General features: G+C 38.2%; 2 protein-coding genes and 2 long non-coding RNA genes across 12 annotated transcripts in view; 2 read left to right on the plus strand and 2 right to left on the minus strand.

Annotated features, from left to right (window-relative positions):
- Positions 1–4202, plus strand: part of LOC129767283 (echinoderm microtubule-associated protein-like 2) — a 58208-nt gene extending 54006 nt beyond the window's left edge. For 6 of the 7 annotated variants that reach the window (XM_055767988.1, XM_055767994.1, XM_055767989.1 and 3 more), the window contains 4 exons: positions 1101–2673; positions 3397–3484; positions 3541–3767; positions 3835–4202. In XM_055767988.1, the coding sequence (XP_055623963.1) occupies positions 1101–2673; positions 3397–3484; positions 3541–3767; positions 3835–3960 (2014 nt within the window). In that variant the 3' untranslated portion in view covers positions 3961–4202. The remainder of the gene's footprint in view (positions 1–1100; positions 2674–3396; positions 3485–3540; positions 3768–3834) is intronic. The other variant, XM_055767992.1, reaches the window with a different exon arrangement.
- The window catches only part of LOC129767285 (zinc finger protein 677-like), a 44786-nt gene extending 33572 nt beyond the window's left edge, over positions 1–11214 (minus strand). For 2 of the 3 annotated variants that reach the window (XM_055767996.1, XM_055767997.1), the window contains exons 1-3: positions 10861–11213; positions 9518–10803; positions 9280–9462 (exon numbers count right to left, since the gene is read on the minus strand). In XM_055767996.1, the coding sequence (XP_055623971.1) occupies positions 9280–9462; positions 9518–10803; positions 10861–11096 (1705 nt within the window). In that variant the 5' untranslated portion in view covers positions 11097–11213. Of the gene's footprint in view, positions 1–9279; positions 9463–9517; positions 10804–10860 lie in introns of all 3 variants that reach the window. The other variant, XM_055767998.1, reaches the window with a different exon arrangement.
- Positions 11215–17146: 5932 nt separating this feature from the next.
- Positions 17147–18033, plus strand: LOC129769917 (uncharacterized). The gene is made up of 3 exons (XR_008741997.1): positions 17147–17263; positions 17345–17394; positions 17690–18033. It is a non-coding gene; the product is annotated as an uncharacterized LOC129769917 (long non-coding RNA).
- Positions 18034–26361: 8328 nt separating this feature from the next.
- LOC129764417 (uncharacterized) lies at positions 26362–27212 on the minus strand. The gene is made up of 3 exons (XR_008741134.1): positions 27104–27212; positions 26894–27043; positions 26362–26827 (listed from the first exon to the last, which is right to left on the minus strand). It is a non-coding gene; the product is annotated as an uncharacterized LOC129764417 (long non-coding RNA).
- Positions 27213–27841: the final 629 nt, after the last annotated feature.

Consider the following 27841-nt stretch of genomic DNA (forward strand, 5'->3'; position numbering starts at 1 on the left):
TCATAATCGCCGTTTTTCGATATTAATCTTCCGGGGAACATTTCGCGCAATAATTTGGTCGTGGCAGCCGCTGTATGGCATGTAGCGCCGTCCTGTTGGAACCAGTAATTGTCCAATTCATTTTCACGAACAAATGGCAATAAAAAGATGCCTAACTCTTGCGAACGATGGCGACCTGATGTCGATGGAGTTTCTGCAACACTGACTCGAACGGCATTAATATTCTCGTCGAAACGTCTTGGTCGTTGTCTGGACAGATGACTGGCATTACCAACACTACCAGACGATATAAATTTGGCATATAATCGACGTATAGTGTTGTCTCCAGGCGATGTTTTAACTTTATTTTTATTTTTCCACGCACGTTTAGTTAACACAATTGAGAAGCTATTTTGAATGTACAGCTGAACAATTTCAGCGCGTTGTTTAGGTGTGTATTGTTCCATGGTTAAAATTGTACTGAAATGACGCTTCCAACGCGGTATGACATTTGTTAATCTGACATCTCTGTCAAAAGTTATGGAGTTGCCAGATGCTTCCACTTTAAATGGCCCACCCTGTATTTGAAAAACAAGGAGTAATAATCTTGGTTTTTTTATATTTTACATTTTCCACTTACATCGAATTAAGACAATGAGCGATTTGTTTGTTGTCATCGTCTATAGCACTTCATTTCTCATTATGCCATAATGTTATTTGTATGGGAGCCCCCCCTCCTCCAGAGGAGGGTGGTATGTCAAACCAACATAGAAACATTGTTCGTACTCAAAAACCCTCCATTTGCTTGATTAGTTCACAAGTTATGTAGAAATTTGTGTTGCATTTGTATAGGAGCCCTCCCTTCTGGGGTCTCGAACCATCATAAGAGCCTTCCCGGCCCCAAAAACCCCTACATACAAATTTTCACTTCGATCGGTTCAGTAATTTCCAAGTCCATGAGGATCAGACAGATAGACAGACAGACGGAAATCCATATTATATATATATATATATATATATATATATATATATATATATATATATATATATATATATATATATATATATATATATATATAGACTAAATTTAGAATAAAATTCTTTCAATGCCATCATTTCAGTAACAGCATTTCCCGTTTCTCCGCCAAGTCCCTGCTGAACCTGAACAGCAACATGAGCGGCAGCGGCTCGAGACAGGGTCACTCACACGCATTCGTCCAGCGTAAGGATGAAGACGACTATCTGAAGCTTTACATCAGCGGCCGTCCAATAGTGTTACACATTCCAGAAGCTCAAATTAGTACGTACGACACCACGAAGGTTCAACCGGCACCGAACAGACGTCTGCGTCTGGACTGGGTTTACGGTTATCGCGGGAAAGATTGCCGTTCGAACCTGCATCAGCTGCCAACGGGAGAGATGGTGTATTTTGTGGCCGCCGTGGTGATTCTGTACAACATGGACGAACAATCGCAACGACATTACACTGATCACACGGATGATGTGAAAAGTTTGGCGGTTCATCCAAACAAATTACTTGTAGCGACAGGTCAGTGCGGGGGGCATGACGGCAGGGATACATTGCCACATATAAGGGTGTGGAATTCGGTTTCATTGGTGACGATGAATGTGGTCGGCCTTGGTGAGTTTACCGGAGCGATCAATTGTTTATCCTTCAGTCGGGCCGACAGTGGAACCATCCTGGCAGCGATCGACGATTCGCCGGATAAAATTATCTCGATTTGGGACTGGCAGAAGAAAGAGAACGGCAGAAGGATCACGGAAACCAAATGTTCGGTGGATACGATTGTGGCCGTTGAGTTTCACCCACTAGACAAGGGTCAGATCATCACCATCGGTAAGAATCACATCGCTTTCTGGTCGTTGGATCAGAATGGAATGCTGTACAAGCGGATGGGAGTGTTTGAGAACCGAGAGAAGCCTAAGTACGTGACAGCGATATCGTTCACCCCATCCGGAGATGTTGTGACCGGGGATTCGAACGGTAGTGTTTCTATTTGGCCCAGAGGAACCAACGTGATCAGTCGATTCTTGAAAAAACTTCACGATGGATCAATTTTCTCGATTTGTAGTCTCCGAAACGGAGGATTCGTTACCGGTGGCAAGGACGGGCGATTAGTGCTGTTGGACGATTCCATGAGAATGAAGGCAGAGCAACTAGTTGAGTCACATTTCGGTGCTGTCCGTGTGGTCGCACAAGGCAAGGGAACACAGCTGCTCATTGGCACAACCAAGAATTGTATTCTCTCGGGCGATTTCACGCTAGGCCTCGCACCGATTGTGATGGGTCATACGGATTTGCTGTGGTCACTTTCGACGCACCCGCAGGTGGCACAATTTGTGACGGGAGGACGAGATCGATTACTACAACTGTGGGATTCACTTTCACACTCCGTGGTGTGGAGTAAAGATATAGGAGAGCCCATTCAGTCAGTGCAGTTCTCGAACAGCGGTAATACGATCATCGTTGGAGGTACCGCCGGTCGATGGATGGTGTTCGATACGACCACACGGGAATTGTTGGCAGTTTACCAGGATGGGCAGGATGTAATCCAGACGATCAAGTTTTCACCGGACGGAAATCTGCTCGCTCTCGGATCAAAAGATGGCAGCGTTTATATCTATCAGTGCGCCAAGGCGATCCATCGATTCTCTAGAATCGGAAAGTGCACTGTAAGTACAGCTTGATTCATTCAGAATACGGAATCACAAAACCAGTTGTATCTTGAAATTGGTTATAGATATAAACAGTGTTTTTATATTGAAATGCAGATAATTGTTCTTTTCACAAAAAAGTATTCCGTACCAGTTTTGATGAATTTTCATAGTTTTCTTCGGAAACCTCCATGAAAGTTTGAACGCACTGTTGATCAACTTTAGTTCACGATCTCTTCATGTCTGCCGCATCCCGAGTCACTTTGGCACCCTTCTCCAATTTCCGCTTGACAATTGCCCAATATTTTTCGATTGGACGGAATTGAGAGGATTCAGGTCTTTTTCAATGTAATCGACCCCATCGATACACTGAAGCACCTATCGGCTGTAGTGGCAGCTTGCCAAATCTGGCCAAAGCTTCACCGGCCCTTTGCGAGCCTTAATAAACGGAAGTAAAGGTTTATGCAGACATTATTCCCTATACATTTCCGAGTCCATTGTCTCATTTGTGACGAGAAATTTGGTTTTCTGTCCACAGCAAATCCCTTGCTAAATCAAGAACTTCCTACAAATTTATCTGCGAAAACGAATTAAAATTAGCTCTTCTCTGACAGCGGCAATGACATACTCCTACTACGACCGCTACTATAGAATGACCAGTGATTCCGAATTCTAACTGAATAAAACCTTATAACGATAATTTCGGCAACATTTTTGATAATAAATTTATGTTTTTGCTAGGGTCACTCGAGCTTCATATCGCATATGGATTGGTCCAAGAACAGCCAAGTGTTGCGAACAAACTCCGGAGATTATGAACTCCTATTTTGTAAGTGAGAATAGTTTTAAGCGTTTACATATTCTTCATCAAGCCAATTCCCACAGGGAATCCTACTCTCTGTCGTCAAATCACATCTCACGCCACGGTGAGAAACCTCGAATGGGCGACCCAATCCTGCTCAATATGCTTCGAAACGGTTGGCATCTGGCCGGAGAACTTTGACGGAACGGACATCAACAGCGTGTGCAAGGATGGCGAGGAGCAATTCCTGGTCACAGCCGATGACACGGGAAAGGTTCGTCTCTTCAGCTATCCGGCATCGCAACCAAAGGTTAGTAAACTTTCTGTCACAGCGAAGAATTTTTGTTTGCAAACAAACCTTTTCTCGCCCCTTGCAGTCACTATCACATTCCTACCGAGGTCACAGCAGTCACGTAACGACGGTAAAGTTTATGTTCGATGGCGTGCGGCTTTTGTCGGGCGGTGGCCTAGACACGAGCGTACTTCAGTGGCGCGTTGTATAAGCGGGCGAGCAGCATAGGCGCGTAGGCAACGGCAACACAAATGCAGTACTAATTGTTACATTAGTATTTAAATTAAAACAATTTATTTATTGTTTGTTCACTCTTCCAATTCAATTCGAATGAACGAAACAACTGCAAGTTTACTTGAATCGTTTACTAAGTGATACACAGTCGTTTAATGTAACTCTAGCGATACACCATTTCGCAAACAACTGAAATAAATTATTAAACATTTTTTATCACTCGACTATAGTATAAGGATAATGTCAATATTTTATTACTAGAAACGAATTGCCAAAAAGATATTATGGTTAAAAAAGAGAATGTTATATTTTACATGCATGAAAACCTTTTAAACTAGGGAGTTCACTACAAAACTTCAGAGCTGAACTAGGTTCTATTCTCAGGGAGTCTGCTACCTCGTTTGCAACAACGAAACATAGGGTGGCAAAAATTTGAACGAGGTAAAAGCACAGCCCACACAGAAGACCAAATCGACTCCGAAGATGACTAAAAGAATTCTGCCTAGGTGGGTAAGTAGATCGGGGATTGGGGAAGTGTGCGGGATGCGTTCATTGATTACTTTGAATGAACGAAGATACTCAACGACGATTATGAGAGTTTCGATTAAATCAGACCATGACAAACAGCAGAAGTATCTAAGTAGAAAACATTATTAACCAGTGTCCAAAATAATTAGGTCTAAGTCTCTAGATTCGACCTGCTCTTATAGCCCCCGCAGACTGCAGACTTTTCATCGGCCGATAGTTTGGTCGGGTTGGCCTGCTAGTACATAAACCGACCCACTTTTTTTTTATTCATTTATTCATTCCTTTAAACATATTCAAAATTTGTTTTTCTTGAACTGAGATTTGGAATTCCTTTCAACAGTATATAATCTTCCTCAATATGATGGTTATCTTAAGTATTTACTAGAGCAAAATTAACATTAAAGGAAAACTAAGTTACATTAAAAAAAACTTTTACATGTTATAAAAAGTAAAATGGATAGTTAGAAGGAAAAAAAACACATCAGAGACGAAGAGATGTTCTGCAGTAAGGGGTTCGGAGATGAGTTGCAGCTTGTCCAGAATTTAGGCAACAGACTGCGTATCCAGTCATCGATTTGACTGATTCCTGCTAGTCTATGAAGATCCTCGGTCGGATGGAAGGGGTCTAAGTTTAACATCATTTTCAGTAAACGATTTTGTTTGATTTGTAGTTTCTTGCGATGAGTTCTTGCACAGTTGCACCATGCTGGGAAAGCATAGGTGATGATTGGACGAATTATAGCTTTGTACAACAGAAGTTTGTTGACAATGTTCAAGCGGGAATGACGACAGATCGGTGGATATAAACTTTTGACAAGTCTATCGCATTTTTGCAGTGATTTCTGGATGTGAACTTCAAACTTTAGTTTTTCATTCAGGTATAGTCCTAAATATTTTACGTCTTTGGACCATTCTACTGTGTGCCCGCAAGTAACAACACTACGATTCAGTAGGAATCTCGAGTTTCGTCGATTTGTGAAAAAGATTGCCTGGGTTTTGGTAGGATTGATTTTAACTTTCCTTTTTTTCTGGAACTCATCAACGGCATTTTGAACGGCTTGAAGATTGTTTATAATTGTATCCGGATCTGAATCGGTGGACAAGAATGTGGTATCGTCTGCAAATATGTAGTAGTGGACACCATCAACCATAACTATATCAGCTGTAAAAATAAAGGGTGTGTCACATCAAACTGCATCACGGAAAAAACGCTGTAGAAATTTAATTTTTAGGAATTCTATCTTCAGCTTTCGCTTATAATCAGATAAGAGTGTATAAATCACGTTGGCCATGCTTCACTGTCAATTTTTCGTAAATTTGGAAAAATGTCGTCGAATGAAAAAGAGCGTCGTGAATTAATCCTGTGCACTCATTTCGAGAATCCGAAGTTGTCACATCGGGACATCGGTAAGATGCTGGGAATCGTCCAATCCACGGTCAGCAGATTACTAAAACGATACTTCGAGAATCTAACCATCGACCGGAAGGTGAAGAACGGCAAAAATGGATGCTCCGTCAGTGAAAAAGATCACAAGCGCGTAGTTAAGCAGTTTAGACGTGGTCCGAGAAGTTCGGTCCGGGATGTCGCCAATAAGCTGAATTTGTCAAGTTCATTCGTCCAGCGGACCAAGCAGCGGGAGGGCCTGCGTATATACAAGGTTCAGAAGGCTCCTAACCGCGACGAAAGGCAAAACATGGTGGGGAAGACGCGAGCCCGGAAGCTGTTCACCGAAATGCTGACGAAGCCGCATTGCCTGGTAATGGACGACGAAACCTACGTCGAAGCGGACTCTCGTCAGCTGCCGGGCCTGTTGTTCTTCTCCGCAGAGGACAAATTCAGCGTTCCGGAGGAGATTCGCAAGCAGAAACTATCCAAGTTTGCCAAAAAGTACATGGTGTGGCAAGCGATCTGCTCTTGCGGAAAGCGGAGCGCCCCCTTCGTGATGACCGGCACGGTAAACGGGCAGGTTTACCTTAAGGAGTGCCTACAGAAGCGCTTACTACCACTATTGAAGCAGCACGAGGGCCCGACCATCTTCTGGCCGGATCTCACTTCGTGCCACTATTCAAAGGACGTGTTGGAGTGGTACGAAGCCAACGGGGTCACCTTCGTGCCAAAGGAAATGAACCCGCCCAACGCGCCGGAGCTTCGCCCAATAGAGAAATATTGGGCGATTATGAAGCAGGCCCTCCGGAAGAACCCAAAAGTTGTCAAATCGGAGGCGGACTTCAAGAGAAAATGGATTTCTGTTCAAAAAAAACTACAACCTGACGTTGTACAGAACCTTATGGACGGGGTAAAGAGGAAGGTGCGAGCATACGGGTTTGGGCTCGAAGTATGAATAAAAAGAAAATGCCAGAAGTTGTTTAATAGTTTTTATTTTACAGTCTAAAATTTTCAAAAGGATCGGTCTACTGGGCGAATTTCTACAGCGTTTTTTCCGTGATGCAATTTGATGTGACACACCCTTTAGCCATTTAGGCGTTAAGTTTTCTGTTCCATTACATTATGGTAAATTACACAGTAGTAGTCATTTAGGCGTAAGGGTATTCTTTCTGTTCTTCCATTGTTCGGCAGACCGGTGTTGTTCGAGTGAATTTGATGGTCTCAGCCAGGTTTCTGTAACACTCGCAACATCGATGTTATGACGGGTTAAAAATTCGAAATATTCTTGCTGCTTACGAAAGATTGATCTACCGTTCCAATTAAGCATTCGATGTTTGAGCTGGTCAGTCATTATAAATATATTTCATCATAAGCTCCGATAGAGCTAGAAATTGTTGTTGTTTATTTCTGCATTATTGCAGTCGCTGAAACATGTCACGTGCCAAACAGAGGAACTCTGAGATTGAGAATAATTCCGAAGTTATTTCTCCATGTAGCTGTTGATTTTGCTTGCGAATGACATCTGAATAAAGAGGTTTGTGCTTTTGGAAGTTTGCATCACTTTGTTCCAAGCTTCCTAATTGGACCTCATGATAACTACTTCTATTGATTTCGTTGCGACGTGATTTCGGTTTGTAAACAAAGCAAACTTCACGGCTATTGCAAAAATATCAATGCCGAAAAACAAATTTAATTTGATATTATATTAGAATCGCGATTAAAAGAAAAGATCGCGAAATATTTTTTTACGACAGCGATAGGGAAGAAGAGAGCACGCTTATCCCACAGAGGCGGGAGTTGAGGGATAAAAGTGACTCTTTTTCGTTATGTGAAAATGAGTGAGTTTGTCTTGTATACGTTTACGATATAAATGATTATAATTATCTTTTGTTTCAAGGTTTCGGCGGTATATCAGATTTATTCGAGAAACATTTGTTCCAAACAAATTTCAGAAGCACTGCTACTCCTACAGCTTTGAAATAAGCGGCCGTTTTTAATCTTATGGCGTCTGGTCGTACCAAATTAATGTAATGAAGGAAAAAATTTGTTACTTGGTATGGCTCAACAGAAAATTTGCACCGTCGAAAGATACAGGTTTTCCAAACAATTTGCTGTCAAAAGATTTAGGCTACGCCTACTACGTCCATTGCTATAAAATGAAGAGCGTATCCGGATTCTAACTGAATTATCAATTAACCCATTAAGGACCAAGCTGAAAAAATCATTTTTTTTAACAAAAGCCATTGTTGAAATTTTGATTATTGCCGTTACAGAAACCCCAATTTTCAAGAATTGTTTTTTCCGTTCCTCCGTTTTCCGGAAAATGAAAAAAAATCAGAAAAGCGCCAAACAAAAACATTGGCTAAAACCTACATTGTTGTTCCTGTAGGAAGTTCAATCCAATGGTTTTTTTTCCTACACCACAATGTGTGATCTTCATCAAAGTAACATTGTAGAAAAGTTTACATATTTTTAAATTTTGTAAGGTTTTGTTTTTTGTTAGGTTGTATTTTCCGCGCATTGTAGCTTTAAACCGATTTTTATGCCCGATAAAGTGATACAAATTTGAATGAAACCTTTAGTGGGTGGTAGCTAACAAACAAAGCTATCATTTGATGCCAAAACCTTACCATATTGTTGCTTTCCAATGCCATGAAAAATTATCGAAGTTGCTGTTTGTTTCAGCCCGATAGTGTTTTAGGAGCAATTCTTTCCTTTGAAAGATGTACATTTAGTTCATTGCACAATCGGTTTTTGTTCAATGAACTGTGGATTTAACGCCTGCGAATACAGTAAACATTCAATAACTGGGCGAAAAGGGAAGACCAGTTATCGACATTCGCGTTTTAGCTGATCCGGTATGTAAAACGTCAAATTAAACGTCAAAAAAAAAAAGTACTTCAATTAATTGTTCGATTCGGGTTGATCATGAAATTAGGTAATCAAAAGGATTCCAATGAAAGTTTCGCATTGAGTGCGACAACAGGTGTGAAATATAATTTCAGAAAATTATTTTTCTGTAATTTAATCAATGTTTTTGTCATGCGAAAATAATGTCAATTTTCATAACATTTCAAATTACATTCGAATCGGTCCAAGGACCAGTTAACGTTAGTCCAGTTAAAAAGCAGACCAGTTAAGCCAGGACCAGTTAGAGAACCAGAACGATTACTGTATTGTGTAAAATCGAAAATACATCATTTTTATGTTGGATTTTTAAGTATGAGTTAATCGGTTTTCATATACCATAAGCGACTGCTTTGTATTCAATTTAATCATCAACGGGTCAAACAGTTCATCTTCAAACCTGATCGTATCAATAACTTTTTCGACTGTAATAAATTCTATCGTAGTTGTTTTATTTAATATTATAATCGTTACCTGGATCCACGGCGCTTGTTTGTCCCACGTTATTTATATTATGACACTCTCTGTGATGTTTTAACAGCGCTCCTCGTCGACAAAATCTAAGAGTGCAACTCGAACACTTTTTAGAATGATTGTCCAGAGAGCTTTTCCTAGTGAAACAGTTTTCGCAACTCTCACATTTGAATTCTTTGGATCCTGGAAACAAATTAATCAACTTGCAACCTTTCTGATGATTTTACAAATCACATACCTGTATGTTCCGTCATGTGTCTCATCATGTTCCCCTTAGAGCTAAACATCCTTCCACAAGCGTCACATTGGAAGTGACTCTGATTTCCGTGCACCCTAATCTTGTGGCTCCACAATGTGCTGGCCAGAACGAATCGTTTAAAACAAACGTTGCATTCATGTTTTCCGTTGTGTACATTCCGATGCTCTGTCGCCTTCGCCTCGGTTAGAAACATCTCCGGACATTTATCACACCGAAAGTACGGATATTCTTCCTCGTTGTGACTCTCTTTCACATGCGCTCCCAAAGCAAATATCCCTTTCTGCTCCTGCCCACAAATTACACACGTGGTCTTTGAAAGCTTCCTACGCCGTGGCACATCCAGCTTATGCGCGTCCAACCGATGTTTCTCCAGCTGGAGCTCTGTACGAAAGATTTCTTCGCATATTCGACACTTGACCAACCCTCCCGGTCCGTGCGTTGCCACGTGTCGCCTCAAGTTGGTGCTGCTGGAGAATTTTTTCCCACAAATGTGACAACTCGGAACATTGATAGTTTTTATCCCGTGCGTTAAACCCATGTGCACCTCAAGGAGATGTTTGCTCCTGTAAATGTTGCCACAGTGCTCACATTGGTGCTTTGTTCGATGAGACACACATGGACTCATCTTGCCATTTGCCCTGTGGTGAGATTTCTCGTGTCTTATTCGGCTTTGCACAACAGCGAAGTGTATACTGCAAAAGCCACACTTGAAGGGTCGATCTTCCGGGCAGTGGTAACTCAAATGGAAATTATACAAATCTATACGAGCGAAACTTTTCGGAGGATCACACTGATTGCAGAGGAAAACCTCGTTCTGATGATGACTAGAAACAAGATGCGAAAGAAGTTGGTCAGCTGATTCTTGGACGGATGGACATATGTAACATTTTCTTCGGGTTAGTGATTTTATGTCTTCTTGTGTAGGATTTACGTTGTTAGCACCGACAGCAGTGTTACTCTCGCTGTATTCTATTTTAGGAAGTTCCGCTTTTTGTCTTCGGTTAATAATAGTGACTGTTTCATATTTTATATACTCACTTAGGATTATGAATCGAGCATTTGTTTCAGTGGCTTCATTTATGATCATTCTCATGGTGTTGAGTTTCTCTGAACAAGAAATGCAAGTTGATTTCAAGAAGTCCCCTTCTAGCGGATGGATTCCCAGAAGAAAACCGGTATCACTTGCTAAATCATCCATACTGCTGGACTCTGTAGTAAACTGGAGGCAAATCCGACAGCAGACAACGTACGAATATTGGTTTTTACTGTGAATTGTAAAAATGTTGAAAATCTACGCAATACAGCAGGTTAACCAAACTTACACTCCATTCCAAAACCTGCATGGTTCTTGATAAAAGTTGATCCCTCCTGAAGCATTTTCTTTGAAATGTGTGTTGCAAATAGTGGCCTCTTCCAACCGTTCAATATTGTCCAGTGCGTTTCCGGTGCCCAATTCGATGGCGATTTTCCAGCGTTCAGCGAGTTTAGAATTGCGGGGGAAACGGACAAAAAACTCATCCCGATTAGGCGGAACACAGAACGGAACGATACAAACCATTAGCAATATGTTATTTTGAGGAATTTAATATTTAAATTTCTTGTACCGGTGGTCGAAATGTCAATTAAATTTTTAATTTCATTCCAGAAAACATTTTGAGTGTAGCATGACATATACACTGAGCCAAACATTTTGTTACTCCAGCGAACTCAAAAACATCAAAAACAGGAAGTGGGTTATATCTATGGTATAACCGCAAGGGTGACGTAGGACTATCGTTGATTTAGAGATCATTTGTATGAAGTTGAATCTGAATTCATTCTGAATGAATGAATATTTGGAGAACTTCGAAAACGAGAGCGTTACGTTGGAGGCACAAGGTTTTATGCATCCAATATTGGATACGGAAATATCCTACTGATGGGGAAGAATAATCTTCAGAAGCTATCCTGTTGATTGCGATTGATTGAAAAATCACAAAACCTAATGTATTTGGTCACAGTGTTACATGGATAGAAAACATTAAAATAAACTCTTTCATATGAATGTAACTTTAAATTCCTAGAGGAACTGGCAGATTATTTTCCGGATCTTTCTCGATCCAAACGGAAAGAATTCCGTGCGTGTATGTGTGTGTGTAGCGGCTGCTTCGAGATCTTCCCGGGGAACCGTTTGTAGCATCACTCTCCTCCTGATGGATTCCCTTCTGGCCTAAGGTGCACAAACAGGCTCTTGGTGACACCGTTCATCCGCGCTTTCATGATAAATGAAGAGCTTCACCACAACAGCGACAACATGCTCCAATCGCTGTTCAATTAGAACTGAGTGGATTTCCGAGCGGCGCTCGCTTATATACCGATTGGTGATTTCAATAGCCTATTTTGAAAGCAAATTTAAGACTATTGAAACAAGTTTTTGGATCAGAAAGTAACAAGTATAGAACGCGTAGACATTTTATCTTTCGAATGAAGTGTTTATCATACCATTTCGTTCAGTTGTTTAGGAGCTATTAACACTCAAAATCTCGGTCTCCGGCGTAACGCTTTCGTTTTCGAAACTTTGATTTTCACCCCGGTATAGAAATGAAAGACGTAGTCCTACGTCAAAACAATTTTCGTATGAGATTTTTTCACCAACTGCAAAAAAAAGTGTTTTTCATCTAAATAGAATACTAATTTGATACGAAGAAGTTCATTCATAATTTTAACTTTATGAACGTGTTAATTCCGCCTTAAAATCAATTACTATCTTTGACGCTCCCCTAAACTAGTAAACGCGAACTGTGAAGCGAAAAGGACATTGGATTTTCAGGTAAAAGTAACGTACTTTGACTTTCGTTCGCGTTCTTTTCATGTTGTTTGTAATGAATTTGAGTTTATGATGACAAGAAACGCGTTTAGAGCTAGGATAAGAGAATTAGAATAGTTAGTTTTAAATCAATCTATGCGACATAGTTGAAGATGGTGCTATTCTGTAGTCCAGACCAAGATGTGTGGAATAATGGTGTGAACGTGTCGTCAATAAGTGCGCGAGGGGAAACGGTATAAATATACAGAGGACTGTGGAAAGGGATTTGACTGCAAAAGGAGATGTCTAAATTTTTCGTTTGTTCGATTGTCGAATAATTGTGGGGTCATTTTTGAATATTCGATTCATTCGAATAATTGTCTTTCAGTATTCGATTAATCGAGCGAATATTTATTTCTTGTAATCAAAAAGAACAGAACAGACATTTATGATAAAAAAATATGTCATAATTTTAAAAGTTACATTAAACATAATTTTGTAATAATTGGTGCAGATGGTTTGTAATGGTGCAGAATAATGGTTTTTGAATGAAATGGTATTTCAGTATATTGATAAATTTGATTGATTTTTTGAGGACAATTGAATGAAGAGCACACCATGAGAATGATGCACAATATTTTTATTACACCAACATAATTTTTTTTCTGTTCAAAATTACCTATTCTTCGAATGTTGTTGAAATAACTGATTTGTTTGAATATTTTTACTTGGTCCCTATAGCTACTAGTTCAAAAGAAGTATATTTATAGAACCATTGACCACTAGTATAGTATATTTTCCATGGCACTCTGAATTGGAATACTATTTTAGAACGGGAGCTGAGGCTACCTTCTTCAAGTCTTCACTTTACTCCTGCAGGCCCTGAATTCCACCACCAGGCAATCATTTTTATGCTTCAATCGTAAATGGTTCAGCATATTCGATGGATTTTGACGAAACACCATGACGGTTAACACTTCTTTACTCGCGCATAGGTCTGAGAGACCGAGAAATCATTTCTCAGAAAATATCAACACTATGACATTGCGATTTTCTCTAGTTTCGTCACTCGTTGTTCGTCATCGTTTAGCGTATCGTATGAGTTGGTACGAAGGGGACGTGTATCACTTTTTCATCACTTTCGGTCTGAGACACCAACACGAGTACAGGAGTAACTTTTTTGGACAAGTGACTTTTTTGCTATTTTAGAATATTGTTCAATGAAATGTATAAATTAATGTCAGTGGGGTGGAATACTTATTAAATAAAATGCATAATATCATTTTCGGACTATTATTATTTGATTTTAGTCCTTTTTGTCACCGGATTGAACAGATTCATACATTATTTGTCGTTAGATTCATACGTGCAAAAGTAATGTACAAATGTTTGACATTCGTATAGTTGTTCACTGAATACAATAGCCACACATATACACACTTGTGAAAGAATTACACTTGCGAAAGAATTGTAAACTGTAAACTATAAATTAATCGGTAGCTTATGGTTATTTTTACAGTTACTACTTCGGGCTTCGGGAACAATATCGACAAAAAAACAAGTCGCAGGAAGTTTCTAGAAATCCTCTATTAACTATCTAGAAGGTACATTATTCTCATCAAAAAAGACCCTAAAAACACGCTACAAGAAATTTTGCACTGAATTTTTAGAAAAAATGGTTCCCTTTTTCATTAATCGCGATTACTTTAATAATTATTCGGTGTATTCATATTTTGATTTTTCATTATTCGATACAAAACTCCTCGAATAAAATTGCAGATATTCGATTATTTGCATCTATCGAACGATTAACCGACGTCTCTAACTGCAAAACGCGGGAAAATTATCTCCATCACCAGCCGATACCGAGAGTCGATTTATTCTCTTGAGCTGAAACATATAATAAGATAGAGTATATTGAAAACCTAACTTTAATCGTAAAAGACTTTCCTTTCAACTTTTGAATGCTCTTATTGCCACCAAAACAATTCCACACACAAGAAGCAAAAAAACATATTGCAAAATATTGCAGATTGTTTACATACAAAATCGAAGATGGCTGAAAGGCCTTTCTTATAAGTCGCGCTACCGTATTGTATCTATCGTGGTCCAGACATTCGAGAATATTGTTAAAAGATAGATGAACAAATAATGATATGATGGATGGTAAAAATGTGCTTTGAAAAATCTAGGGTCTTTTTTCCAGTTTATTTGCTTATTTTAAACAATTGTTGTTTTTCCCGATAGAAAATATCAAACAGCGACGGAAAACAGAATGCGGTAGCAAAAAGCTAAAGCACTCAAATGTTGACGAATTACCGATACCGAGGAACTAATATTACACTACTGCAGATCAGTTTTATGTACTGGAGAACTACAAAAAACATAAATTTAGTTTACCAAAAAAAATTACAGATTTGGCTGCGCAAAAGATAACCTCACTTTTTGCGACAAAAACCTTTTAAAGGGCTGGTGTATTTAGAAGAATGTCTACAAAAATGACTTCTTTCACTTCTGAAGTCACACAACGATACAGTGATTTTCTGGACAGATTTGACTTCAGGCTTTCTCTCGGGAGATTCTCTGGAGATTATTTTCATCCATGGAGCTGCGACCGATTGATAAGTACTAAGCTGATATGAATCAGAGCCATCGTAAACACCATATAGCCAGAACAGAGCAGTTGTATAAATGTTTCTTTTACTGCCGTGTGTTTGGTCCATTCAGCTGTGAACTGCAGAATATTAAAACGCAAGTCAACGATACATTTTACAGTTTTGTTTTTCTTCGATAATGCCGAAAATGCCCCGGCCTCAGAGCCTGACATTGCGTATTTTACGGATAGTACTCTGTAAGAGTCAGTTCTTCAGCTATCAGTGGGGACCAAAATTGTTTTTGGTCCTCACTAACAGCTGATTCGGCTTTCGAGTCTAGTTATATTTTTGAATAAACCACTCAAACCAGCGCATTTTTTGGTGCCAGTGATGATTAAAGCAACTAAGCCATGTTGGCTTCGTATCAGAGAGCTAGCTAGACATGGGCAAGCCGTTCATGAACTGTTCAAAAGAAAAAAAAATCACCAAAAAGAGTGGACGAACAATCGTACAATCGTGCAACAGCTCATATGAACTGTGTACACCGTCACCGTCGCCCACCAGCCAGTCGAACACCAGATGCCATCCTAGATCCTAATGCACAACGCTACAGTGCGTGTGGCAACTCTCAGTTGAGACAACGTTACCCAATTTCCATATCCCAAACCTGACCAATCCCACAAAATTGTTGCCCCTTAACCTTGAGTAAATCGCGACTAATCGATCAAATCCTTCTAACCATAGATTTAAGATTAAATAATATAAACAAAACTGAATTAGTGGCTCCGCAAAGCTTTTGATTGAGCCTTACAAATAAATGACTTGAAAAAAAAAGAATAATCCGGCAGCTTTGGAAAATCTAAATTACTTGTAAAATCCATAGATAAAATCTGCGTAATCTATACCTAAAGAAAATCGGTGATGATTTCAAAGCTAATTTATATTTAAAAATAGCATTCTTGAAACAACTGGCTTTTGAACAAATGCAAAAACTTCCACATCGACGAAACAAATGACGACAAGAACAAACTTTGTTGAAAATTCCCAAATGAAGACTTGTATAAACATAGTTTTAGATCTAAATAACTGACCCAGCAAGCATTCAATTGCCATATGTCATATTGTATACGTATAAGAAGTAGTATGTAACAATATTACGATACTTGTTACACTGATATGCGATTTGACTTGACAATGTTACATTAAATTGACATTTTTCATTGAAATATGTGGTAAAAATTGGCAAAAATTTATGATTGTCATTTTGTCATGCGGTACAATGTACAACCAAAGTATGTCTGTCATGCTACGATGGTACACTTACAATGCTAATACAGCTGTATGTCTGTCCATGATATAAGCAAGTTGTGACTGATTAATCTACGCAAATTGGTTTGTTGTTTTGAATAAATCCAATGATAAATTTTATGAGAGTTCTTCAGAATCTATACAGTAACCGCCACTTCAAATGAACATCACAAGCATCACACACACCTATCAGCCGTCAATGTCCGCTACCAGATGGCGCCACGCCATAACATCTCCTGTCTTGACAATTTCTTGCAAACACCGGATCTGACGTACGTTTGCTCGGCAAACTTTTTTCTTTCGCCCGAGCCGTCGCTCTCTCCGCCGCTCTTCTTCTCTTCGCATTCTCATTTCGGCTTGATACGGGTTCGCACTGAATTTAAAGAAGTCTCTCGGTTCAGCGGTGTTGTGCGTGAGTTTTTAAAAATCTTCAAATTTAATCATTTTTCGGTGAAAATTGTTGCGGATTTCTATTGTTTAGTTGCGTCTTGTAAGCGTGAACATAATAAGGTTACAGTATTCCCATTTTTATGTGGGATTTCCAGCAAGAAAGTGATTTTTCCTTCAGGCTAGGTTCGGCTCCGGGCGAAAGTTTGATAGCTTGGCGTGGTTTTCGGCTCGCTCCTGACTCATCTTCAATTATACTAAAAATGCAAGTGATTTTCAGGAGAAAATTTGTACCAATTCGATGGTGGTCGCGTTGTAAACGAAGAAAGCATAGTTTAGCGATCTTTGAAAATAGCTTAATACATGAGTTTGCCGGAAGCTTGAAGACATCTTCGCCGCATCGCACCGCTTGGAACGCCTTTCGCTTTGCTAGCGCTCTGCCTGTATATGGCAGAAATAAGGGGAGAAAAACGTGCTTTTCGCTGCAAAGTTGTCTCGCCCCTGCGAATCGGGATCCAATAATGCGCTGTTTCGCAGTATATTCTTGTGGCTTGGTGGATTTGTAAAGCTCAAATCACAGGAGTATACTGTGAGACATCGCGGGAATCAGCATTGATGGTTTGATTGGCCGGCTAAAATCGATACTAACGGGTAAGGTTTCAAGAAATCGAATTCTAACCTACAATGAATTGTTTACTTAGCCATTTTTCTTTTCGCTTTTTCCCGTTCTAGATTGCTGATCGTACCAAGCAGGAAAAAAACAATTCCGCATTATAGAAAAGGTGAGTAACTTCTTTTCTGCTTTTGCTATCTTGACTTGATTCCCCTCCCATCCTACAATGATGATAATGAATTAAGAGCCAATCCAATGATCGCTCCGTGCGGTATGATATAAAACCATTCGCATCCCGTGCTTTTACTGATACATGTTGGGTTGCTGCTTTGATGCAAGCAAAACGCTTCAAAGCACGTTCAACCCATCATATTCCTACAAAAAAAAAACCCGTACCGCGCCGCATCAAAGTAGGTTAACAGTTTTGTAACGCTTTCCCTCTGCCATCTTCCATCCTTCGACAGAGAGCGAGAGAAGGAGCACGCAAATACCCAAATACGCATCAATGACGGACGGATTCCAAGTATCAGCCAGAAAGTCAATTAGAGTGAAGAAGACGGCACAAACAAGAACACGTGTTACGGCAAATGGCGGGATTTAGAAATCTGGCAAGCGCATCATCCTATCGAAGCAAGCGGAAAATCGCGATGGCGGATCAAATTTTCCTGTGGCAATCTTTGACCATCCATTGCCAAGGGTAAGTTCTTTCCCCTTGTAGAAAATTAGGTCAAATTGAAACTAAGAAAAAAAAAAATTATGCGAAAATAAAAGTGATTCTGCTTCGTAGAAGTAGAACGAAAAAGGAGAACCGAGTAAATGCGTGTGTGTGGATTCTGATTATGCAACAATGCCGAAAGCCGCGTTTTTTTTTTCTTTTCGCCCCATTCATTCTCTATTTTCTCCAGCTATTAGTGCATTGCTTTTCAGCCGCCTATCCGATCATGCGACCGGGAGACATGTGTTCGGCTTAAGCCGGTAGAGTAGAGTCGCTGCGGTAGACTCTTTATGCTGGCGACTTTGGTGATATCATCATCTATTTTTGCCTCGCGCAAGTATCATGTGCGATTGTCGTCGATAAGATGATGCGACATCAAACCGAAATAAGTTCTGTATTATGGTCCGAAAATCGTTTGGCATTGTCATGGGGCTAGCGATTAAATTGGAAACATTATCAGCTGTAAGATCATGTTTTGTTTCACTAATAGTACCGGCACTTGATACGCAATATTTTGAACATTCAGAAATAGTTTTTTAAACTCAATCTAAACTGACTGCAGATAGTAAATTCTAAATTACAGTCTACAATTGTATTGATAGATTTTTTCCCTAGATAGTCACATTCGCCATTGTATTAACAACTAGAAATTGATTTTTTAATGTTTCATTTGATCGAAAATTCTGATAAAACAAACTTGAAACTGTTTTGGTATTGCATTTTAAAAGAAGAATCATACGCAAGCCTTAAATTCGACATTAACCATTTAGTTGAAGGATTACATAAAGTGTATCTAGCTCAAGCTAACACGTCTTGTTTAGTATCAAAAACAAGGAGTATTTCTGGAAATTCTATTGTATTATTTTGTCATAAACAAACTGCCGCTCAAACACACAGATGATGAAAACGCTTTGCGGCCATTTTAAATTTTGTCTGTAAACAATATTTAAATCGATCTCATGCGATGCAGATGTCAAACGTTCTGTTTCTGCGATATCTTCGATATAAATGTTTATAAGTTATTATAAATATCCCGCTTCCCAAAAAACAAAAAAAAACATCGTTTCATATTGATTCGCGGAAACGGTATTACAAACGCATGTGATTATTTCATGCCAAAAATTTATAAGCAATCCTCTTGTCATCACATATATCGAAAAGTAGTGGTTTGAGTGGTTTGTTCACAAAATATAACTAACCAACAGCCGAATCAGCTGTCAATGGGGGCCACAATCAATTTTTGTTCTCTACGGACAGTTAAGACATTGACACTTGGCATTTACTGAGGATATTGCACCACCACCTGTGTATACAGTAAGTTACCTCTAAATCGACATACCGAGACACCACTCAGTGCCACATTAGAGGCGATTGTGATATGTAATGAGTCGTTCGAAAGAAATTCAGATACGACCGTAAACAAGAATAAAGCTGATTATTTATTAATTCAGTCTGTTTTAGTTTAGAAAACACTTCTAAAACTCAGAGAGGGATAAGCTCGCCCATGAGTAGTTGGAAGGACGTTTTAGGCTAAAGTTTCTGACACTACCAGCACAGCAGTGGAACTCCATACAATTCACTGGCTAGAAAGTGTCCACATTTTCATCGCTTGTTTACGTGAAGAATATAATTTTTTCAGGCACACTTGATTTGAGAGTGTATGGATTTCTAGCTGTCTTGACGCAAGGTATTTAATGATGAATTATAAGATGGGAAGGTTTATATAAACATGTTTATAATTACATAAGTTTATTCAAATATTAATATAGCTCTTCTTTAACTATTCAGTGCAATTTTATCAAAATTGTAAGAGAAATTAAAAAAGGAATTTTTTTTTCAATATTTTTTTGAGATGGTTTAAAAATCCATTTTTAACTTTTGCTTCATTATTACAAACTCATAAACGACACAAAGAGTCTTCGATTGTATATTTTTTTTTATATATTTTTACAGTTTTACAGTACACATTCGCTTATTGGCGCTTTTTTAGTTGGAGTGCTTTTTAATTGGCGGGTTGCTAGTTGGAGCACGCGCCAATCAAAAAGTAGCCATCCGTCATAATTGTATGTCAGTTTTACTCTGTTGTTTCAATGCCATTTTTATTGAAGGGTCCTTGAATGTTACATCCAAAAAATTAAGGACAGTATAAAAGTTTTTAGTTTTGCAGTTTGTTTGACAAATGATTTCGTTTAAATATATATATATATAAATATATATACAAATATAAAATGAATTATATCACATCCACTATTCGAGGAAGTTAATGATATTTATATTTTCTAGCATCAATCCAAATGCAGTAATCCTAATTATTATTATGGCCGCAATGAAAGACATGAAAAACAACAAGAAAAACTCGAACTTTGAAATTTGTGAACTATTGCAGTATTACTTCAGCCATTCCATGCCAAACTGATCTAGTGAGTTTCAGATTTTCGTGAAAATTGGTAGCTTGGTTTCGTTGTGGTAAAACATTGAACCTGTATTATTTTTTTGGGTGATTCCATTTTTTTTAACTTTTCCCAAAAATTACTTTTATCAAAAACTCATAACTTTTGAACCACTAAGCCGATTCAGATGATTGACACATCAAATTGAGGTTAATAAGCTAGTCTTTTTTGGAAAAATATCAAACTTGCAAGAAATTTGAATTTTGTGTTCGTAATTAATGACTGTTTCCATTTTTTCTTTGTTTACATGGTTTCGGCACCAAAGGTGCTATAATTTTCTATATTTTTCCTTGAAAACTGAGGATTTTTATACATTTACATTTTTTACTCAAAAAGCAGATGTGTTCGTTTTTTCTTTTTGGAGTTATAATTTTAACCGAGATGATCGATATATCAAATTATAGCCAAAGAGCTAGAATTTTTTGGGAAAATATTGCACATGCTTTCGGGACAAAGGGTATATATAAAGATCAAATACGATCAATAATTAAGAAACATCGCTTGTTGAATTCATTCAATCGGTTTCTGGAGCATAATATTGTTCCAGATGATTGGAGACAAGTACGAGTTATAGCTATTCAAAAACCCAGAAAACCCGCGTCCGACTTCAATTCGTACCGCCCAATAGCAATGCTGTCTTGTATACGGAAATTGTTGGAGAAAATGATCTTGTTTCGCCTTGATCGATGGGTTGAAACGAATGGCCTACTCTCAGATACACAATATGGGTTCCGCAGGGGCAAGGGGACGAATGATTGTCTTGCGTTGCTTTCTTCAGAAATTCAAATGGCTTACGCCGAAAAAAAAAACAAATGGCTCCAGTATTCTTGGACATAAAGGGGGCCTTCGATTCTGTTTCAATAGAGGTTTTGTCGGACAAATTACACTCTCGGGGTCTGCCGCCTCTATTGAATAATATGTTATATAACTTGCTTTGTGAGAAACATTTGAACTTTTCTCACGGAGATTCGGCAGTAAGTCGGGTCTCTTACATGGGCCTCCCCCAGGGCTCATGTTTAAGCCCCCTTTTGTACAACTTCTATGTAAGCGACATCGACAATTGCCTTACACAAAATTGCAGCCTAAGACAACTTGCAGATGATGGAGTGGTGTCTGTCGTAGGATCAAACGAATCCGACCTGCAAGGACCCTTACAAGATACTTTGAACAATTTTTCAACCTGGGCCATTGGGCTAGGGATCGAATTCTCCACGGAGAAAACAGAGATGGTGGTTTTTTCTAGGAAGCATAGACCAGCAAAACCAAAGCTTCAACTTTTGGGTAAACCGATCACTCATGCTATGTCATTCAAGTATCTTGGGGTCTGGTTCGACTCCAAATGTATTTGGGGGGCCCATATTAGGTATCTGAGTAAAAAATGCCAACAAAGAATAAACTTTCTCCGTACAATTACCGGCACCTGGTGGGGAGCCCACCCAGAAGATCTTATAATGTTGTATCGAACAACTATTCTCTCAGTGATGGAGTATGGCAGTTTCTGTTTTCAATCAGCTGCCAAAACACACCTCATTAAACTCGAGCGAATTCAGTATCTTTGTCTCCGTATCGCGTTGGGATGTATGCCCTCAACGCATACCATGAGTCTCGAGGTTTTGGCAGGCCTACTCCCACTAAAAGATCGCTTCAAATTATTATCTCTTCGGTTCTTCATCCGGTGTAAGGTCATGAACCCATTGGTGATCGGAAATTTTGAGCAGCTGATCGAGCAAAATTTTCACTCCGGATTCATGAGTTCATATCATGAATTCATCTCCATGCAGGTTGATCCTTCTTCGTATATTCCCAACCGTGTTTGTTTCCCTGACTACATCAATTCCTCTGTGCATTTTGATCTGTCCATGAAGCAAGATATCCATGGATATTCAGATTACCAACGATCGAGGATCGCTCCAACGATCTTCGATGAAAAGTATGGGGGTATCAATTGTGATAATATGTACTTTACTGATGGGTCCACTATAAACGAGTCCACAGGATTTGGAGTGTTCAACGAATTTTTTAGCACCTCACACAGTCTTCAGAATCCTTGCTCAGTGTATATTGCTGAATTGGCAGCAATTCATTGGGCGCTGGACAGCGTCGCCTCACGACCTGTTGAACACTATTACATTGTAACGGATAGTCTTAGCTCTGTCGAAGCTATCCGTTCAGTGAGGCCGGAAAAGCACTCGCCGTACTTCCTTGAGAGAATACGAGAAATTTTGAGTGCTTTATCCAGACGCTGTTATGTCATTACCTTTATCTGGGTCCCTTCACATTGCTCCATTTCGGGTAATGAGAGGGCTGACTCATTAGCAAAGGTAGGTGCAATTGAAGGCGATATTTATCAGCGTCAAATCGCCTTCAATGAATTTTATTCTTTAGTCCGCAAAAATACCATCGCTAACTGGCAACGCAAGTGGAATGAAGATGAATTGGGCCGGTGGTTTCACTCGATTATCCCAAAGGTTAGCCTCAAACCGTGGTTCAAAAGTCTGGACTTGAGTCGGGACTTTATTCGCACCTTCTCCCGACTCATGTCCAATCACTGTTCGTTAGATGCACTACTCTTCCGTTTCAATCTTGCCAGCAGCAATCTCTGCGTTTGTGGCCAAGGTTATCACGACATCGAGCACATTGTTTGGTCGTGCGAGGTGTATCTGGTCGCCAGATCGAATTTAGAAAACTCCCTTCGGGCCCGAGGAAGACAGCCCAATGTGCCGGTGAGAGATGTGTTGGCTCGGTTAGACCTTGATTACATGTCCCATATATATGTTTTCCTTAAAGCTATAGATCTTCGTGTGTGATTGTCCCTACATCCTTATACCCTCCTTTCCTTCCTTTGCGGGTAATTCGTCCCCTTGCTATAAATAGTAGAATAAGTTGAAATGTAAATACACTATAGATATACGAATAGATTTATGAAATGCGTGTTCATCAACATTGTTACAATTTCCTTATATCCCATCCTTCTCCTAAAAATATGTCACCCTCCTAAACTCGAGTACACCGCGAGTAATCGGTTTTCCACCTTACTAACCATAGATGTAAGAAAATTGATTATATATATAGTTTTAAAATTATATTTAAGAATTCGGCTCCTTTAAACTTAAGTAACTGAGCCTGTAAAAATAAACGAAATAAAAAAAAAAAATAATTAAGAAAACAAAATTATTTTTTTTGCAAGTGCAGTATTTTATCAAAAAAGACTAGCTAACTGGCCAATTTGATATGTCGATCACCTGAATCAGTTTAGTAGTCCAAAAGATATGAATTTATGCAAAAATTTATTTGAAATGGAATGGGTTGTAATATTTTGCGAAAAGGAACAAAACTTCCCATTTTACACGAAAATCTGAGAACAACTATATCGGTTTGGCATAAAATATATATAACACTAAAAAAGTATAGTTTGTGGTCATTTCTCCGGCAACTAAATAGCTGAATACTAGAAACTAATTGATGTTAACGTTTCATTACCTTTTAAATTCTAGATACAATACCAATAGAGGGTATTTAAAAAAAATAAACTGCTTTTACGAGGTGTGTTCGAAACTGAAAAAAAAATAAATTCATCATATTTGTTTTTTAAGCGTACATACATTACCTAGTCGTATTGTATCATTCAATTTATTTCGATAAGAATGCTTGAACAAATTTCAACTGATGCTCTTACCACATTTTAATTTTTTTATTCAATGTCCAGTTTCTATGGCGAAGCTTCATTCGTAAATTACACATTTGTCATCATTGGTGGAATACGATCATGAATGTTGTTATGAATAGCAGAGCAAGTTATGATTACAATACATATGGGTATATTTTGATAATGCAAATATTAACAACATTATACATAAACCGATAAAAATGCATTATAATATTTGTCTACAGCACTTCCAGCGTCTATATATATATTTTATTCAATTTTCAGTTCGTAATTATTTCTATTCCATTCGCCGTGTTTATCATGATGATGCTAACATTAATAACATTTTATACGAACCTCCCACCTTATATATGACGTCTCCCACCGTTTTAGAGACATCTTAACATTATGTTCAATTTTTAGAGCGTAAACCATCTGTCAATTTTTTCACTGTTTACATTTTCTTGCCACAAATCGTTGCCACTTTTTTCTCTCATGTTCCACTTCTCTTCTCTGCTACCAGATTGCTTATACGGGGGAGCGAGCCGCCATAAAATACCTGGACAGAAACAGTTGGTTCAATATGTTTCTAATGAGTAAGGGTAAATGATTCCTTCTCATATATTTCATATTCCATTAACTTAGTCGAGCTGAGATTTCATCACACCAATTTTAGTAAACAGAAATTGTCGCTCTCATTAACCTTGTGTGGATGCACAAATGGATGCTGATAGCACTGCTGGTTACCGGTAGCTTATTGTTCCCACCAAGATAGGTCTACGGCACTAGGTGAGGCCGTTTCGTCACTAAGTTGGTTAGGGGCGCGGTGTATGAAAACAGTATGGAAGAAAGCAGAATGGGAATTATTTGCTTGAAGCGTGAAAGAGACAGACTGATCACGAGCAAGCTTGGGCACCAGCGTATTGTGTTTTGTTTACAAACCAAACACAGTAGACTTCCAAGATGACTGAAGAGTGGTTTTAGCAAGTTGGCCCACCTTAGGATATACTTCTAGGCCCATCCAAGATGTGTAGAATAAAGGTGTGACCGTGTGGTCAATAAGTGCGCAAGGGGAAATAGTATAAATATACAGAGGATTGTGGGAAGGGATTTGACTGCAAATAGAGATGTCTAAACTTTTCGTTTATTCGATTGTCGATTAATCGTGGGGTCATTTTTATATATTCGATTCATTCGAATAATTGTCTTTCAGTATTAGATTAATCGAGCGAATATTTATTTCTTGTAATCAAAACAAACAGACATTTATGATAAAAAAAATGATGTCTTAATTTTGAAAGTTACAATAAATATAATTTGGAAATAAACATGATGTAACATAATGGAGAAAAATGGTATTTCAGTATATTGATAAATTTACCATTTCATGATTTTTTGAGGACGATTGAAAAAAGAGCACACCATGAAAATGATGCACAATACAGGGCGGACTCGGTTATATACAGTTTCTGATTTCTTTTCACTGTATATAATCGAATCCTGTATATAATCGAGTAAAAAAAAAAGTTTTTCATCGTTTTTTGCATTTTTTTTTCATTTTTTGAATATAAAAGAGGAATTTGAATGTCAGAAAACACCTCTCTCGCATGAAAAAAATAAATTTATCCAGATTCTTTCAGGAGACGATCATATTTGATGAATAAAAATCCTTCTACGCATATGTTTGAATTTCAACAATGAAATAGTTATAGAACTTTTTTTTTGTTTCGGATTTTGTTGCATCCAACTGGCTCTTCTTTAAAAACTACGCTACGGAAGACGATTCTGCTGCTTTCATTTGAAAGATAAGAAAAGTTTGTACAGTATATAGTAGTGGAATATCTAAATTAGTGGATTTTAATAATATTTTGGAAGTGGATAACTTGAAAGTTAATAATTTTTAATGTGTTATTATTAATTTTATCCTGAAAATTTATATTGAACTAGATCATTTCTATCAATTAAATTAAAGTTCTCTAACCGCTTTAAAATTTGTTCTTTGACACCCAACTTCTACTTTTTTAATTTGACTGCAATAACGACATAACTGGTGAAAACTCAAGCAAAATCTTCAAAAATGACGACTTTTATCCCACTGTTCAGGTAATAGCCACTTAAATTTCACCTCATCGTTAAAAGGTTACCTTTCTTCTTGAAATAAGTCATACTTAAAATAAAAAATAAAAAAAATTCCAAACTTTATATACAGTTCGGAAAAAAAATATCGAGTCCAAAATTTTATGTAATCGAATCACATATAATCATATATTTCTTCTTGAAATAAGTCATACTTAAAATAAAAAAAAAATATTTTTTTTCCAAACTTTATATACAGTTTGGAAAAAAAATATCGAGTCAAAAATTTTATATAATCGAATCACATATAATCGAGTCTGTATATAACCGAGTCCGACCTACATTTTTATTGCACCAGCATCAAATTTTTGCTGTTCAAAATTATCTGTTCTTCGAATGTTGAAATAGCTGATTTGTTTGAATATTTCTGCTTGGTTTCTATAACTACTAGTTCTAAAGTATATTTATAGAATCATTGACCACTAGTATGGTATATCTTCCTTGGCACTCTGAATTTGAATACTACTATTTTAGAACGGGAGCTTAGACCATCTTCTTCAAGTCCGCATTTTACTCCTGCAGACCTTGAATTCTTCTTCCCAGTTTCCTTCACCACCAAGGAATCATTTTCATGCTTCAACCGTAAATGATTTAGCATATTCGATGAATTTCGACGAAACACCATGACGGTTAAACAAATTTTGCACTGTGTTTTCTGAAAAAATGGTTCTCTTTTTCATTAATCGTGATTACTTTGCGTGATTATTCGATGTAATTATACCTTGATTTTTCATTATTCGATATAAAATTACTGATGCAGATATTCGATTATATGAATAAATCGAACGATTGACCGACGTCTCTAGCTGCAAAACGCGGGAAAAATATCTCTGTCACCAACCGACACCGAGAGTCGATTTATTCTCTTGAGCTGAAACATATAATAAGATAGAGTGTATTACAAACCTAACTTTAACCGTAACAGACTTACCTTTGAACTTTTCAATGCTCTCATTACCATCAAAACCAATTCCACACACAAAAAGCAAAAAAAAATATTGCAAAATATTGCAGATTGTTTACATCAAAATCCAAGATGGCTGAAAGGCCTTTCCCATAAGTTGCGCTACCGTATTGTATTTATCGTGGGCCCATCAAGGCGCCTAGAAGTATATCCTAAGGTGGGCCAACTTGCTAAAACCAAGGGTATGACTAAAACGTCAAATCCCTCATATTGCCAGTGTACCCAATATTGCTGCGGTTCACTAACATTTTGGTTCTGCCAATCACTGTTGTTTACAACTCGGTCCGGTTATATAGTCGAATAGTGGCTAACTTTAAACTCCATGTTAAATGTGAACACCCCCATGTGAAACCGAAATATGAAAATCGCACATGCAGTTAGAAATAAAGCAGCGTATTTTTCTTTATTTTTACTATCTTCGTGATTTCAACGATTTCAATCCTCGCAAATGATATGTTGGTAAACAAATGTCTAACCCCTGGCTAAAACCACTCTTCAGCCATCTTGGAAGTCTACTGTGTTTTGTTTGTAAACAAACAAAACTAGGCGCCTTGGTTCCCACTATACGACTTTATGGCATCCGCCCCAGTGTATACACCCTGACTATCCTCTTCTTCAACCTGATAATTCAGAACGATTGATAACACTTGCCGAAAAGGCTAATGCAATTGGCAACCATTTCGCTAGTTCACACAATCTTGGCCA

Source organism: Toxorhynchites rutilus, chromosome 2 (assembly GCF_029784135.1).
Source record: "Toxorhynchites rutilus septentrionalis strain SRP chromosome 2, ASM2978413v1, whole genome shotgun sequence".
In the NCBI taxonomy this organism is placed as follows: Eukaryota; Metazoa; Arthropoda; class Insecta; order Diptera; family Culicidae; genus Toxorhynchites; species Toxorhynchites rutilus.